Here is a 16,636-nt window from a genome sequence, read left to right as displayed (position 1 = left end):
CGATTGTGTTGCCTGGCATTATGAGAAGAGTGGCATTTTCACTGTCCGGAGTGCGTATAAACTGGCGGCTAACTTGGAAGGCAACACTACCGCGGGTGCCTCGCCCTCCGCCTCTGGAGCAGGGAATAGGAGTATTTGGACGTCATCTGGAAAATGAATATTCCGGAAAGAATTAAGATTTTCGGATGGAGAGTCGCCACGGGAACGCTACCAACGAAGAAGAACAAATGTAAACGCACAATTGTTCATGACAGCATTTGTGACATATGTGGACATGGGGATGAGGATGAATACCATGTGGTATTAGCTTGCACGAAGAGCAGAGCGCTGCGTTTTGCTATGAGAAAGGAGTGGAGCATCCCAGATGAACATGAATTCTGGTATACCGGAAGTGACTGGCTCCAAGTCCTGATGGACAAACATGAACCGGAGATGAGAGCTAAAATCCTTCTTTTGCTATGGCGTTCCTGGTTCCTACGGGATGATTGTGTGCATCATGAGGGCAAAGAATCAATTTCAAGATCGGTTTGTTTCCTGCTCGGGTATGAGGAGGAGATAAGAAACCTAACGATGATAGATGGGACAAAAGGAAAAAACAGCTGGTCCTTATCTGCCTCTGAAGCAATTGAGTCTCGAGATATAACAAGTGTAGAAAGCTCTCCTTTGTGGGACAAGCCAGCAAACGAGGTGGTTAAATTAAATACAGATGCGGCATTCCTACCGGAGACTGGGCAGTGCTGGGCGGGCGCTGTTGCCCGCGACCATCAGGGTCGGGTTCTTTTCTCGGCGGGCAGAGCTATGAATGTGTGCAAAACTGTGGAAGAAGCTGAGGGACATGCCATACTGATGGGAATCACCGCACTATCAGCTATGTATTGGGGCAGTTTAATCATTGAAACAGACTGTGCCTTGATTTCAATGGAGCTGGAGATGGGAAGCCAAAATAGGTCTGCTAGTTTCTCAACTGTGAGTGATATAAAGAGCACGGCTGGGCTTTTCAACTGCGTCAGAGTCATAGCTGTTAAACGAAGCAAGAACAAACTGGCACATGGTCTCGCGGCCAGGGGAAGGCGAGAAGGAGACTCGCTGGTTATCGCGGATGTACCGGAAGATCTACGGCCGCTCATGCTATCTGAATGTACCTTGTAATTGGTGTTGTTTGGGTAGTCATTCTAAAAAAAAGACATCTTTTATTCCAAGGATATGATCACCCTTAATAAGCTTATCAAGATTTCGCATGCCCACATGACCTAACCTTCTATGCCACAACCATCCTTTCAAAGATTTAGCAATAAAGCAAGTTCTAGGTTGAGCCTTTTTAGTGAAATCAACAATGTAAAGATCACCTCCACGGATACCGGTAAAGACCATTTTATGATTATCTCTACGAAACACTTGGCAATCTACTTCAGTAAATAGGACGTTGAAACCAAATTCAGCAAGTCTAGATAAGGAAAGTAAATTGTAGCCAAGCGATTCAACGAGCATGACATTTTGTATGGAGCTATCATGTGAGATGACCACCTTACCAAGGCCAACCACCTTACCCTTTGAGTTATCACCGAAAGTGACATACTTTCTAGGGCCGTCGTTTTCAGCAAACTCACGAAACATATCTTTGTCTCCGTCCATATGATCAGTACATCCACTATCAAGGACCCATTCCTTTCCTCCAGCCATGTAGCCGTGAAGATTAGCCATAAGACCAAAGTGTCTCATCGCATCATCAAGATCGTAGTCACTATCATCATCCTCATCATAGTATCCATGTTCAACATTGTCATGTGATGGACCAATTCCTAGAGAGAGTGATTCATTAGAAGTATGCCCGTAACAATGTTCATCTTTATGAATTCTAATGACTTCGGAAATGATATTGCTAATAATTCCAACATCTCCTTTGGCACGCATGAGATCACGAAGCTCAAATAGACAATCATCAAACTTAGGATCACTAGTACTCATCCTATTCAAGGCAATAGACTTATGAATAATTTCATCTAAGTTTTGCAAGGAATAATTTGGGAATCGTTCCTCTAGAAATCTCCATATGGTGTAAGCACAATCTAGAGTAGGTAAGCTAGCAATCAAATTTTTAGGCAATCCTTTTACAATAAGATTGATAGTTCTAAGATTACGAATCATGTCAAGATCCTCATCGGGTGTGGGATGCAAAGGATCAACAATGCGAGCACAAGGAGTAGTAATGTACTTGGTCAAATGATATTCGTTGAAAATCTCAAGCATCTCATTTTCCCACTCATGAAAGAACTCCCCATCAAGTATAGGCACTCTACGTCTAAGACTCCCCAATGTAGACTCATCCATCTTCCTCCAAAGGTGTTTAAACCAAAGCAATGGAGACCAATGCTCTGATACACATTGAAAGGATCGAGAAGAGGTGTCTAGAGGGGGGTGAATAGACTCTTAGCAAGAAAGGATGCAGTTTTTAAATTCTTTAAGTTGAAGTGGAGTTTTAGCACAAGTTCAAACATTCACAATAAATATCAAGCAAGCATGATAAGAGTATATGAGCAGCGAAAAGTAAATCATGCAAGTTGCAGGAATGTAAAGGGATGGGATTGGAGTGTGCAAACGCAATTGGAGACACGGAGATTTTTGGCATGGTTCCGATAGATGGTGCTATCGTACATCCACGTTGATGGAGACTTCAACCCACGAAGGGTAACGGTTGCGCGAGTCCACGGAGGGCTCCACCCACGAAGGGTCCACGAAGAAGCAACCTTGTCTATCCCACCATGGCCATCGCCCACGAAGGACTTGCCTCACTAGGGTAGATCTTCACGAAGTAGGCGATCTCCTTGCCCGTACAAACTCCTTGGTTCAACTCCACAATCTTGACGGAGGCTCCCAAGTGACACCTAGCCAATCTAGGAGACATCACTCTCCAAGAGGTAATAGATGGTGTGTTGATGATGAACTCCTTGCTCTTGTGCTTCAAATGATAGTCTCCCCAACACTCAACTCTCTCTCATAGGATTGGATTTGGTAGAAAGATGATTTGAGTGGAAAGCAACTTAGGGAAGGCTAGAGATCAAGATCTATGTTGTTGGAATGGAATATCTTGACCTCAACACAAGTGTAGGTGGTTCTCTCTCAGAAAATGTATGTTGGAAGTGTAGGCATGTTCTGATGGCTCTCTCCACGAATGAAGAGTGGGTGGAGGGGTATATATAGCCTCCACACAAAATCTAACCGTTACACACAAATCACCAAACTCGGTAGGATCGAATCAGAAAACTCGGTCGAACCGATTTGGTTCATAATGTGACCGTTAGGCATTTCGGTGGGACCGACATGATCAACTCGGTGGGACCGATGTGCTAGGGTTAGGGTAAAGCCTTATCTCGGTTGGACCGATTACACAAACTCGGTGGGACCGATTTGGGTAGTAAACAAAATAGAGAGTTGGCCAAGCAAACTTGGTGGGACCGATTTCATATTTCGGTGAGACCGAAATTAACGCAATAGGCAACAGAGAGTTTGCAAGCCCATCTCGGTGAGACCGAGATCCCATCGGTGAGACCGAATTGATTAGGGTTTCTAGCAGTGGCTATGTCAAGAGAACTCGGTGGCGCCGAATAGAAAGTTTCGGTGGGGTCGAGTTTGACTTTTGGTTTGGGACAAATGTGGATGTGAGAAAGTGGTTGAGGGCTTTGGAGCATATCACTAAGCACTTTGAGCAAGCAAGCCATTAAGCAACACCTCATCCCCTCTGAATAGTATTGGCTTTCCTATGGACTCAATGTGATCTTGGATCACTAAAAGTAAAATGTAGAGTCTTGATCTTTTGAGCTTGAGCCAATCCTTTGTCCTTAGCATCTTGAAGGGGTTCCACATCCTCTGGTCCATGCCACTCCATTGTTGAACTTATCTGAAGCATACTAGATGAAAGCATTAGTCCAACAAGAGATATGTTGACATTAATTACCAAAATCAACCAAGGAGCACTTGTGCTTTCATTGTCCCTAGTATGCCTCTACTTGACTAGCTCGTTAATCAAAGATGGTTAAGTTTCATAGCCATAGACATGTGTTGTCATTTGATGAACGGGATCACATCATTAGAGAATGTTGTGATGGACAAGACCCATCCGTTAGCTTAGCATAATGATCGTTTAGTTTTATTGCTATTGCTTTCTTCATGACTTATACATGTTCCTCTGACTATGAGATTATGCAACTCCCGAATACCGGAGGAATACCTTGTGTGCTATCAAACGTCACAACGTAACTGGGTGATTATAAAGATGCTCTACAGGTGTCTCCGATGGTGTTTGTTGACTTGGCATAGAGATCGAGATTAGGATTTGTCACTCCGAGTATCGGAGAGGTATCTCTGGGCCCTCTCGGTAATGATCATCACTATAAGCCTTGCAAGCAATGTGACTAATGAGTTAGTTGCGGGATGATGCATTACGAAACGAGTAAAGAGACTTGCCGGTAATGAGATTGAACTAGGTATGATGATACCGACGATCGAATCTCGGGCAAGTAACATACCGATGACAAAGGGAGCAACGTATGTTGTTATGTGGTTTGACCGATAAAGATCTTCTTAGAATATGTAGGAGCCAGTATGAGCATCCAGGTTCCGCTATTGGTTATTGACCGGAGATGTGTCTCGGTCATGTCTACATAGTTCTCGAACCCGTAGGGTCCGCACGCTTAACGTTCGATGACGATTTGTATTATGAGTTATGTGATTTGATGTATCGAAGTTTGTTCGGAGTCCCAGATGAGATCACGGACATGATGAGGATTCTCGAAATGGTCGAGAGGTAAAGATTCATATATTGGAAGGTTGCATTCGGGCATCGGAATGGTTCCGAGTGATTTGGGCATTTTTCCGGAGTACCGGGAGGTTACCGGACCCCCCGGGGAAAGATATGGGCCTTATGGGCCATAGGAGGGAGGCTAACCAGCCCACAAGGGGCTGGTGCGCCCCCCACAAAGGAGGAGGCCAAATTGGACTTGGGAAGGGGGCGCCACCCCCTTTCCTTCTCCTACTACCTCCCCTTCCCCTTTTTCCCCTCCGGTAGAAGGAAAAAAGGGTGGGGCCGAATCCTACTAGGACTGGAGTCCTAGTAGGACTCCCCTCTCCCTGGCGCGCCCCTTGTTGGCCGGCCTCCTCCTCCCCTCCTTTATATACGGGGGCAGGGGGCACCCCAAAGGCACAACAGACAATCTCTTAGCCGTGTGCGGTGCCCCCTCCACAGTTTTACACCTCGGTCATATCGTCGTAGTGCTTAGGCGAAGCCCTGCGCCGGTAACTTCATCATCATCACCACGCCAGCGTTGACGGAACTCTCCCTCGTGCGTTCAGTACTTGATCGGTTGGATCGCGAAGACGTTCGACTACATCAACCGCGTTACTAAACGCTTCCACTTTCGGTCTACGAGGGTACATGGACACACTCTCCCCGCTCGCTGCTATGCTTGTCCTAGATAGATATTGCGTGATCGTAGGAATTTTTTTGAAATACTACGTTCCCCAACAAATACATATCCCTGTTGTTGTGCAGAGCATTCTTCAGTGTATCAAGCCATTCCAATCCACCCACTCAACATCACCATAGTCGTACCCACCCTTAAAACATCAAAAGGCATAATCTTTTTTCAAGTGATTCATGGAATAAATTCATAAATATATTGCATAGTAAGCAGAGCATAAATAAAATACACACTAAGCAGACCTTGTTCATTGACCAACTTATAACTCACAAGTATAGGGGATCGGGACAGTCTTCGAGGGAAGTATTTCACCCAAATTTGTTGATTCGGCACAAGGGGAGACTAATAATATTTATGAGCCTTAGAAGTTGAGTTATCAATTCAACCACACCTGGGGAATAGTATCTCTGCAGCAAAGTCTTTAGTAGTACAGTAGTTTGAGAGTTTTGATAGTAACAATAACAGTAGCAATAGTAAGAGGAATAATAACAGAAGCAGTTTTTGTAGTGATTGTAACAACAACAGTTTAACTTAGCAATGACCAATATGAGAAAAGCGTATGCATCAGATCAGCAATGGATATTTGTGTTGGATGACATTCATCATATAACAAACACAATCTAGAGTGATACACAATAGCTCAAATTCATCAATTGAATGTAGGCATGCATTTCGTATATAGTCATATGTGCTTATAATAAGAACTTGCATGACATTTTTTTGTCCTACCCTCGCGTGGCAGCGGGGTCCATAAGGAAACTAAGGGATATGAAGGCCTCCTTTTAATAGAGAACCGGAACAAAGCATTAACATATAGGGAATACATGAACTCCTCGAATTACAGTCATCCTCGGAGAGTATCTCAACTACTGTCACTTTGGGGTCTACGGATCGGAACAATAACAAGTGCATATAACTAGCAGATAGGACCAAGAACTCAAATATATTCAAAACATAGATGGTTCAGATATGAAATCATGGCACTCCGGTTCTAATAACAAGCATTAAGCATAGCAAATTTATAGCAACATCAATCTCAGAACATAGTGGTTACTAGGGATCAAGCGCTAACAAATTGACTAGATTACATGACAAATCTCATCCAACTCCATGACCGTACAACAAGCCCATGAAGGAATTACTCACTACCCGTGGTGAGCATCATGGAATTGGTGATGAAGAAGACTTGATGACGACGATGACGAATCCTCTTCTCCAGAGCCCCGTAGGACAGCCCTCCCGATGAAGAACATGTAGTGGCGGCGGCTCCGTCTCGTAAAACGCGACGATTTCTTCTCTTTGTTTTTCTCTTCGCGAGACGGTACTTATGGAGTTGAAGTTAGGGCTAATGGAGGTCCGTGTGACCCACGAGCTCACAGGGCGCGCCCCCTGAGCTCGTTGCTCCCTGATGGCCGCCCTCCAGTAGCTCTTTTCGCCAATAATTTTCATTTATTCTGGAAATATTCTTCGTTAATTTTCAGCCCAATCCGAGAATTTTTTTCCTGCACAAAAATAACACAATGGTCGTTATGTTGAAAACAACGTCAGTCCGGTTAGTTTCATTCGAATCATGCAAATTAGAGTTCAAAACAAGAGCAGAAATGTTTGGAAAGTAGACACGTCGGAGATGTATCACTAACCAACTATTTCAAACTACACACAAATTTGACTCAAGTTAACCAACTAATTCAAATAAACTGTGAGCAATCATCACAATTATCTATGACTGAGCTCTTAAAAAGAGTTATACACATAATAAATATATGCATTTGTAATGACTCAAACAAGCAAACAAAGCTATGCACATGAATAAATAATAACCACATTTGTACCCGAGAGAGAAATTCTTATTGAAACATGCATTGAACAGAGCTATGTGCACATGAATACACCAATTCTTCAATTAACCTCTACTTCTAACTAAACTACTAAAGACTACATTGAGTTGTGCACTACAGTGAGCAATCACCATAATGATCCAACAGAGGATTTTCTACTAACCTGCTCAGCGCAGCCATAGAACCTCCTGCCGGTGTTGGTGCTTTCAAATGCAACACCCCTCTCTACCGGCAGCTTATAGGCGCATACCCCAGCTCCAACAACACTGTCGCACCAATGTGAGTCCTCCATTGTTTGTGGGATCTAAAATAACACTAGCAAGCGAGCAAATTGGAAGATTCCTATCAATCCTCGCTCAAAATCAAAGAAACACCAACCCTAGTTCAGAGAGAGGAGGGGCTCATGTATGCTTCGTGGTCGTAGTTGTTTGAGAGCGACAAAAGTGAGTCGTTGCTCGTCTCGCCGTCGTTCCGGGACACGATGGCTACGAGCGCCATCCCCCCGGCCACGTGACGGTGGAATCAATTGCTCAGGTTTCGCGTCAAACAGTTCTAATTGAGCGTTCAACGTTTTGGCAAACCATTAGCAGGAAACGAGATGTGTTTTGAACAAATACAAAAACCGTTGGTTTTTTATTTAGCGTTTGCTATTGTTTCTTCTTTGTAATACACTCCGTCCCTATATTATTTCAGTGTTTTCTTTTTTCTATCCATGCGGTTTTAGAATCCTGCAAACCAGAAGATCCCTTACTTGTGAACATGCATCACCTCGGTGTGTGAAAATGAAGGTCCTTTTATATAAGCCGGCACAAATGGCAGCACCTGTTATGAGAGGAGAATAAGCCACGCATATGCTGGCTGCCTTGTGAGCCACTCTTTTGTTTCCAACAAATTATTATTCTGATCCAGCCAGTCCTCTTCCATTGCGAGGAGATACCGATCCTTGGCCTTTCTTTATTCCCCCATTTCACTCTCATCCATAGGACAAATTACCAGCAGCAGCAACAGCCGTAAAGACAAAAGCAGGGATCTCCTCCGCGGTGGGCCCCACCGCGACAGTGGTTCTTTGCGTAATTTAGCCCAAAGCGGCGAGGGAGCAGGGGCGCCAAAGCGCAGGGAATCCAGCCCAAATGGAGAAACCAGACCAGGGGACGAAAGATAGGAAAAAGAAAAGAAAAAGCGACGGCCGGACGGGTGGATTCCCCGCCGTATATTCCCGGGGCACCGCTGCCGCCACCACCACTCCGGCCACATGGCAGCAGCGTGGCCCGTCCGCTTATCCTATAATCCTATATCCCGATGACGAACCGTTTGCTTATCCTGAGGGAGCACCGTGACCTCCGGGCCGAGGTCGCGCGTCAGCTCCGGCGGTGCGTCGTCGCCGATGGCGCGGCGGAGATGGACGGACGCGAGCGCGCCGCTGATATGCACGGCGCATGCCACGCACCGGCTTTTTTGACCTGGACGGCGCTATCTCTATCTATCTATCTATCTCCAGCGCCGCTGACGGTGGCGCATGCATGGGCCCCGGCGACGACGTGCGCGCGCGCTCTGTGGATGAGGGGAGTGCGTGAGACGCTGACGGGAGGATCGTGTCAGGATACTCCAGAATGATACTGTTTTCTTTGCTTTGCGACTTGTGAAAAATCTAGTCTAGTGGGTTTCTTGCTGTAGATTATGGGGAAAGCACCTGATGCAACCGAAACGCAGAGCGAGAGGTCGAAACGTGGCGCGGCAATTACTTGGCTCATCCATGGTGCATGCCAAGGACGTGGCCGCGCCATTTTCTATGCTCACGCACAAGCGCTGATGCGGTCAAATCTGGTTTATGGACGCGGAACGGGGGCGGCCTTGAAAAACGGCATGATGTAATAATGGCATGGCAACCTGACCACTGCGAAATTTACTACTCATCCAGCCTTCACCCCCTGGTATTTTTAAATGATGTACTGACATGTGGTGTGTGGGGGCCCCGCGGAACACAACTCGGCGTATCTAATACTGCAATTGGATTACAGCCCACAAGTAGTAGTATTAAATGCCGAAGAGAAAAGAAAATAGAGGGATGGATATCCAAGGCAAAGAAAGGGTGGAAAGAGACGGAGGAGCATGCAAAGAAAGGCCATCCAAAGGCCCAAAAGCGGCCGAAAATGCAGGCAGACAGCCACGCTAATCTTTGGCCGTTTTTGGAGGAGGCGGCATTTATTTGTTTATTTCTAGGAAATAATTCCAGGCATTTATTTATTTATTTATACGAAACTAATTCCAGGCATTTAAATTTTTTATATAAAAAGAGGTTTTGGTGGGGGAGACTCGAGATACCCATCCTCCTCCTCCTCTTCCCAAAGACCAACAAGAGAAAGAGAGAGATGAGAGAGTGTGCGGCGTGAGACAGAGAAGAAATAAATAAATCCGAATTCGGCCAAACTTCTCTCTCTCTCTCTCTCTTCCCCCCGTTCCATTACATACATCCTCTCCTCTCCTCTCCTCTCCTCTCATCACCACCCTCCAACCTCTCCCTCCTCCGCCCCCCGTCTTTCTCCCCTGGTCTTTGGCAGATTTTCCTCCACCCGTTCCCTCCCTCCCTCCTCCTCTCCACCCGCCCGCATCCATCTCTCCGAATTCTGTCCCCCCACCTAGCTGCCATCTCCATCTCCCTCCAGCGATTGATTGGGTTTTCCTCCGTTTCTTGGGTTGATTCTTCCTCTTTCTCTCTTGGCTGGAGCGCTAGAGAGGATCGGGGAGAAGGAAGGTGGATGCGAACAAGTTTGATGTCCGCTTGGGCCGTGGTTCCGGCGAGCCGTTGAGAATCTCGGGACCGCTTCCTGCTACGGTTTGTTCCATCTCCTGTTTGTTGTTCGTCTCTTGTTCCCCTTTTTTAATCTGCCCATTCATTTCGCCTATGTTCAACTTCTTGTTTCTTTCAAAACGTCGTCTCTCTTTTCCTGTTGATTCATTCCCCACGGCTCATTCAACCGTGTGTTTCCTTCATCGTTTACGCCTTACGCAGCAGCAAGAATCCGTGTTTTCGAGTTCTTCCTACAACAGACTTCTTCTCCAGCCTCCAGACATATCGGGATGATTTCTCCTCCTGTTTTTGTTTCTGGGTGTGCGAGACAGACAGAGATGTCTTGCCTGTTCTCCGCCGGCCAATCAAATCCCTTGCCCCGTTGCTCGCTCATCTTTCGATTTGACGACGAGAGAACCGATCTGTTCCTCGAATCCATCCATGGATGGCTACCTTTCCTTTACTTTTCGCTGGTTTTGCCGCATCCTTTGGCCAAAACCGAAAGCGAAGGGAAATAAATGCGCGAGAAAAGAGGCCATTTTTTAAGCCTCGTTCACAGGCGCAACCCGTGGGCCCCATCCCGTCGTTTGCATGCAGCCCGTCCGTCCGTCCGTCCATCTGTTTTCTGTTCAGGCCGCCGCATGCAAGCAATGTGGTGGAATCGCCGTGTTTTCCTCCCTTTATTTTTAAAAATTAATAATTAAACTTAAAAATGCATGCATCACCTTTGCTTTCTTCCAGCCCGGAAATAATGCAGTGGCTGGCAGTGGCACCACCTTTGCTTTGCTTACAGCAGCAGAGCAGGGGCAAACTTGGCATCGAGTTTGGTGTACTGTATCCACGCACCAAATGCGGCTCACGCCAAGATTGCTGAGGGGCAGAGTTAATGCCGTCACGGATCAATCGCTGGATATCTATCCGGAATGGCCGTATTTACTTCCAGATATCAAAAGGGCAAAAGGGTACACCAGAGACGGAAAAGGGGCATCTTTTTTCTGAATGTGTGTATCTGTCGTAGATTTGGCCACAAAGAGGACTGGATTCGTGGTGTTGTGGGTAACCAACCATGTGAGATTAGTGCTTTGATAGGGATCGTCTCTTCTTGATGTTGTGGCAAACCTTAATTGACTAGCAGCATTCCGCATTCCATCATTTGAGTCTGCTACTTGCTCTCTCTTTTGTTCATCCAAGAATGTTCAGATTTCAGAAGATTTTTCTGTTCCAAAATTTCTAATCTGTTTTGAACATTTGTATGCAGGTCACACTTGAATCACTGGGAAAGAGTCGAGCAGCATCTGACATGCTATTGCCGCAGAACAATCTGTAGAAGGACACCCCTTTACCCTTTCGATAATGCAAGGGCAGAGGAATTCCGTCGAACAGCTGTCCGACGTCTTCGGGTTTGACCATGGGTCTGGTTCGGGCAACCCCGTCATGGACCAGCAGGCGTACTGGAACAGCATGCTTGGAGCGGCGGAGTCGCAGAACCTCCAAGGCTACGAGATGAACCGCGGTGACGGCGCCATTCCGTATGGAGGCGAGGCGCATCAAGATGGCCAGTTCTTGGGTTTCTGGGGGTCAGGTGAGGCTAGCTCGAGTGGCAATGCGCTCAACTATGGGAGCTCCAACGCGATCAAGGCTGAGCATCTGAACATTGGTGGTGGTTTGAGGATCGGTGAGAGGCGCCTGGGTGCTGAGCACAGCCTTTCTTTGGATAATGTGGATATCAACCTTAACGCCAGTGGCCATGATCTCTTCGGTCAGAGTTCCAATGCGAACAACGCCTCTCAAGGCTCACAGCAGCATGCTGGGTGTTCCCGTACTGATGCCACCGCCCAGGCCACTGAGCTAAGATTGCATCCTTACAGAACTTTTGGTTTAGACGACGAGCAGCCGGAGCCGTTCCCTTCTTTGAATGCTTTCGAACATCCTTTGGGGAATTTTGCCCTGATGCCAGAGGACGTTGATCAAAGACCAGGCAGTAGTTCCCTGGACGGCCGACGTTTAGCGTGCAAGAGGAAAAACATCGAAGGAGTCCATGGGCAGTTTTCAGCAGGTGCTAGCACAAGCTTTTCCCACAGAAATGATAATGCCTTCCATAGTGTTCCTTCCTCAAGTTTCAATCCGGCTCCTGGCCCAAATGTGCCGTCTCATAACTTCTTGTTGGCTCCAAGTTCCATCGAGGAACAACTCCCGAACTATGGAGCTGCTACAGGAATGTCATCTGTTAGCTACAATCATCCTAGCGGAGGCAATAACATTTCAGGAAATTCACAGAGAAGTTTTCGGGCAAGAACTACCACCGCTCAGCAGGTTAGCCCCTATGGTGTATGGCCCCCTTCAGGTTCTATCAGGCATCCCGGTTCATATTATCACCAGGCGCCTGCCTTTCAGAGCGCATTTGATGAACTAGAAGCGGCTATGCCTGTGGTCAGTGGAATCAACTTGCAATACCAGCATCCTGGAAATGTAGTCCCTGGTATTCCACAAACCGCACACCGTTTTGCTGGCCATGGAGCTTCATCGTCAAGAGCTGGCAGTTTGGACAACATAATTCTTGGCAGAGAGGAAGTTAGTGGGAGGAATCTTGTAGCTCCCGGCTTCCCTAATGCGGCCCCTCATGCTGCACTAGACATGAGACATTTGGTGCCAGATTTGTCTAATTGGAATTCTGACAATCCTGGTGCTACCATCCCTGGAAATGTGTCTTCTGTATCAAGAGCTAATGCCAGTTCAACGATTAGTCGACCAGCAGGCTCAACATCTCTCACTCATCAGAACCTACATCGACGGCACCCTAGAAATTTATCAGAGGTAACTTTCCTCTGTCATGTCTTCATATGTTTAGTTTTCCACCTTAATTCTTCTTTTCTGTTAGCTTGATGAAATTTTATTTTTCATAATAGGAAATAGGTCGTCTATCTGGAGCACTTCGTGGTCCGCAGCACCCGCGCATAAGGTCAGGGTTTCTATTGGAACGTCAGGGTGATGGTGTTTGGGGTGTTCCATTACCAATGAGGAATACTAGGGAGGGAAGAAGATTAATGGAGGTGAGTTGGTTGACGATATACCGGTTCATCCTTTTTCTCCCCCTTTGATGTGCCTATATTATGATATACCACTGTATTACCATGAAAACTGATCGCTCTATCCGTGTCCAAACTCTCTGTATTCAGTGTCTAGTTACTAGTTATACTAGAGAAAACTAGTCAGCAGTTCCTGGATCATATTTAGTTGCTACAAAGCTGTACTTCTAAAATTAGGAGCAATCTTATGACACTATGATATTGACCTTTTTACTTATCACCAGATACGGAATGCACTAGAAATGATTCAGAGAGGGGAGAATGTCAGATTTGAGGTCAGTAATAGTACTTCTCGTATGACCTTCATGCAAATTTTGTATTGTTCTGTAAAGAAAACCAAGATGGCAAAATCTACTTAATAGTAGTAGATCGATATTTGAGTCTCCTGTTTTTTGTCTGATTACTTACTGACTTTACTTGCATTGCCCCATCATCCCTAGTTAACTTGTAACACACTAGTTGTTTGACAGGAGAACATTTAGTATACATGGTTTTTACGTTGCTGGATTTTGGATCTGGGACCATGTAAATAGTAGTGCAAAACCATATGCATTGTGAATCTGTACTTAAAGCAGGATAAAAGCAAAGGGATGAACCTACCATCCTTAAAATGGGAGGCCAGTCAGCTGTCAGAACGTTCCTCTAGAACTACTACTATACATCAAGTAGCACAAGTCTAGTTCTGATGATTTTTAAATAAAGAATAGTCAGCATATCGCATACTAGAATAGGAGATCTTATCCTAACATGATAATTGATAAGTTTCCGAGTGTCTTTTGTTTCATATTACATGAATGTACAACATGCAGAGTGAACATTACTCGAATCTTATAAAAGTCTAGTATTTGATGCCCTTTTAGTGTTTATATTGAGAGTTTTTACAGTACATCATACTACCGCTGGGACCGAGTAGTATTGAATTATCTCAGCCGTTGATAAGATGGGTAGTTTGGTATTTTATTTGTTTCGTAATATGTAAAATCCCTCGCCTAAGACCACCCTCGTCGGGCCTCATCGTTGCCGTCGTCGCTCATCTGCTGCGCCTAGCCAACAATCAATCACACTTCGGAGCTCATGGCACCCGTTCGCCCTATTGGCGTTGACGAAGTAGCTGCCATCGTTCTGGACACCTGGCGTCGTTGTGGCCGCCGGCAACGGCGACGGCGCCGCAGCGCCGACGTTCCGCTTGGTCCGCGACACCGCTGATGCTTCTCGTCATGGGCAATGTGTGAGCTTTGCCGGGGTACGCTGTACGTCGAGCTTTCCGCCTAGGCATGTAGTTCTTCGCTGCCTGTATGGGCAACTTAGCATCATTACTGGGACGCGCGTCGCTTGTGACAACGGGATCATCTGACGTGTTCCGGCGAAATTAGATCGGGGTGCCTTTGATCGTACTGGCCTCGTACATGGTGATTTCCTCGGGGCCTAAAATACTGTCCGGCAAGGGTCGATCCACTATGTACAGTCGTGAACAGGAGAAGAAAACACACGGGCCGGCTTCAGCAAGTAGAGTTTTGTATTTGTTTTGTATGTCTTCCAATTTTGCCCCTTGAACAAAAAATACTTCTGATTGTGTCTGGTAGTATTGGTCGATCTAGACCATTGAATGGCCGGAAATGAACGGCTCACATTATTTAGAAGTACTGTAAAAGATCTCTTTATATTTGCTGATATATTTGGGGATTTACTTTGTTTCCATTTCTATCTGTTCTTGAAGCAGTCTATTTTCTATGGTGGCGTCGAGATTCATGATAGACACAGGGATATGCGTCTTGACATAGACAATATGTCTTATGAGGTCAGTATTATTTGTAGAGGCATTACCTTTATCTTCATGCAAGCTAAAATGTATTCAAGATATTTGTTCTCTACTCATCTTTCAGGAACTATTAGCATTGGAGGAAAGAATAGGAAATGTTAGCACTGGGCTCACCGAGAACGATGTGATGAAGCTCCTGAAGCAAAGGAAATTCTCGTCATGGAGATTATCATCTGTGGAACATGAGCCATGCTGTATTTGTCAGGTATCAGTATTCTGCACTCATGTTTCAAAGCTTTCGTACTCTCTTTATGTTTAAACTTGGAAAACATCAAACTGCTTCAGTTCTTATATAAGTATGTACATTTAGTTTTGAATCCAAGTAGGTCACATATCAATTAAACTGTCCTGGACTTAGTTTGATGCGTTGTCCTAGACTTGTCTAGTTTTTTATATTTGTCCTTTAAACATGAATTCTTTTTTGGTAAAATCCTTAGGCTTGATTGCTGCTCACATCCATCCATCGACTTAGTATCCAAACTAATAGTCTGGAGTTATGGACACAATATACTCAATGTAAATTTGTACCACAAACTTTTGGCTGATTTTCAGAATTCTGAGTTTTTTTTTGTCAATTATGCTCATGAGCTTACATATGGGTATGGATTTTGGTTTTGCCTAATCGTGGATACGTATCATACTTCATAGATTTGGAAGTATGAATTTTGGTCTTGCATAATCATTGATTTGGAAGTACTATTTTACATTGCTAAAGCTATGCTCTGTCAGACTTCCTAAGAATCCCTTCTCATTCAGCATCATGCCTAGGGATTGTTTAGGAGAACGTTTCAGTACATGTGTTGTTAGGATCTTGCCATGTTTATCTTCACTCTTCAAATGATAACAGAAAAACTACTGAAGTTACATACATTCCAATCTAAATTATGACATGAAGTTCCTGACCTTCTTTTCCCCTGTTCATTTATTCAGGAAGAATATGTGGACGGTGACGATCTCGGGACGCTTCACTGCGGGCACGACTTCCATGCCAGCTGCATCAGGCAATGGCTAGTGGTGAAGAACCTGTGTCCGATCTGCAAAAGCACCGCCCTGAAGACCTAAGGCAGCAGCAAGGCTCATCGGATGTCCGTTCAGTCGACCGCAAGATCATTTTATTGATTCATAATACCGCAACTTTTTGGCCAAAGGGTTTTGCATTCACCTAAAGCTTGATTAAAAAAAAAAATCCAAAATTCCTTGAAAAAAAGATTCAAAACTGGTCATGGTTTCGAAAAACAAAGAAAGGTTCAAAACTGGTATTACCTGTAAGCCGCTGTCGTGTCGCGGCAAATAATCCTGGGATCTGTGTCTAGTACTCATTTGACTAAATATTCATCGTGGATGCATGGCATAATGGATGCTAGTTTAAAGTGACATGTTGCTGTCTCGTTGCCGGTCTACTGTTTTCTGTTATGCTGTGCTGGTAGTATGGTTTTTGGCTGAATTAACCCTGTTGTGGATCTGGAAACGTCATGGTCATTGACCGTGGCGTTCCTGACGAGATGTAGTTGAGTGATCTGATCATGGCGAGCCTTGGGTCTGGATCGCATGCCGGGTAGGCTGCACATGTACCTGTATGTGTCACCTGTCGGCCACAGACGGACGGCGGTGCGGCGAGGGCCGGCACGCAA

General features: G+C 45.4%; 1 protein-coding gene across 3 annotated transcripts; it reads left to right on the top strand.

The window, feature by feature from the left end:
• The first annotated feature begins 9,676 nt into the window (after positions 1-9,676).
• Positions 9,677-16,381, top strand: LOC123054931 (probable E3 ubiquitin-protein ligase HIP1). 3 transcript variants are annotated; one of them, XM_044478808.1, is made up of 7 exons: positions 9,677-10,145; positions 11,359-12,914; positions 13,007-13,150; positions 13,411-13,461; positions 14,904-14,984; positions 15,070-15,210; positions 15,936-16,381. In XM_044478808.1, exons 2-7 carry the CDS (start codon positions 11,454-11,456, stop codon positions 16,065-16,067), a joined length of 2,010 nt encoding a protein of 669 aa, XP_044334743.1. In that variant the 5' UTR covers positions 9,677-10,145; positions 11,359-11,453; the 3' UTR covers positions 16,068-16,381. The 3 variants fall into 3 exon arrangements, with proteins under 3 accessions (XP_044334743.1, XP_044334745.1, XP_044334744.1); XM_044478810.1 differs by having other exon boundaries at positions 9,691-10,145; positions 14,907-14,984; XM_044478809.1 differs by lacking the exon at positions 9,677-10,145 and adding an exon at positions 10,228-11,257.
• Positions 16,382-16,636: the final 255 nt, after the last annotated feature.

The sequence above is a fragment of the Triticum aestivum genome, chromosome 2D, assembly GCF_018294505.1.
Source record: "Triticum aestivum cultivar Chinese Spring chromosome 2D, IWGSC CS RefSeq v2.1, whole genome shotgun sequence".
NCBI classification, from domain to species: Eukaryota; Viridiplantae; Streptophyta; class Magnoliopsida; order Poales; family Poaceae; genus Triticum; species Triticum aestivum.
The sequence above is the reverse complement of the archived record's forward strand: the minus strand, read 5'-3'. Positions and strand labels throughout refer to the sequence as shown.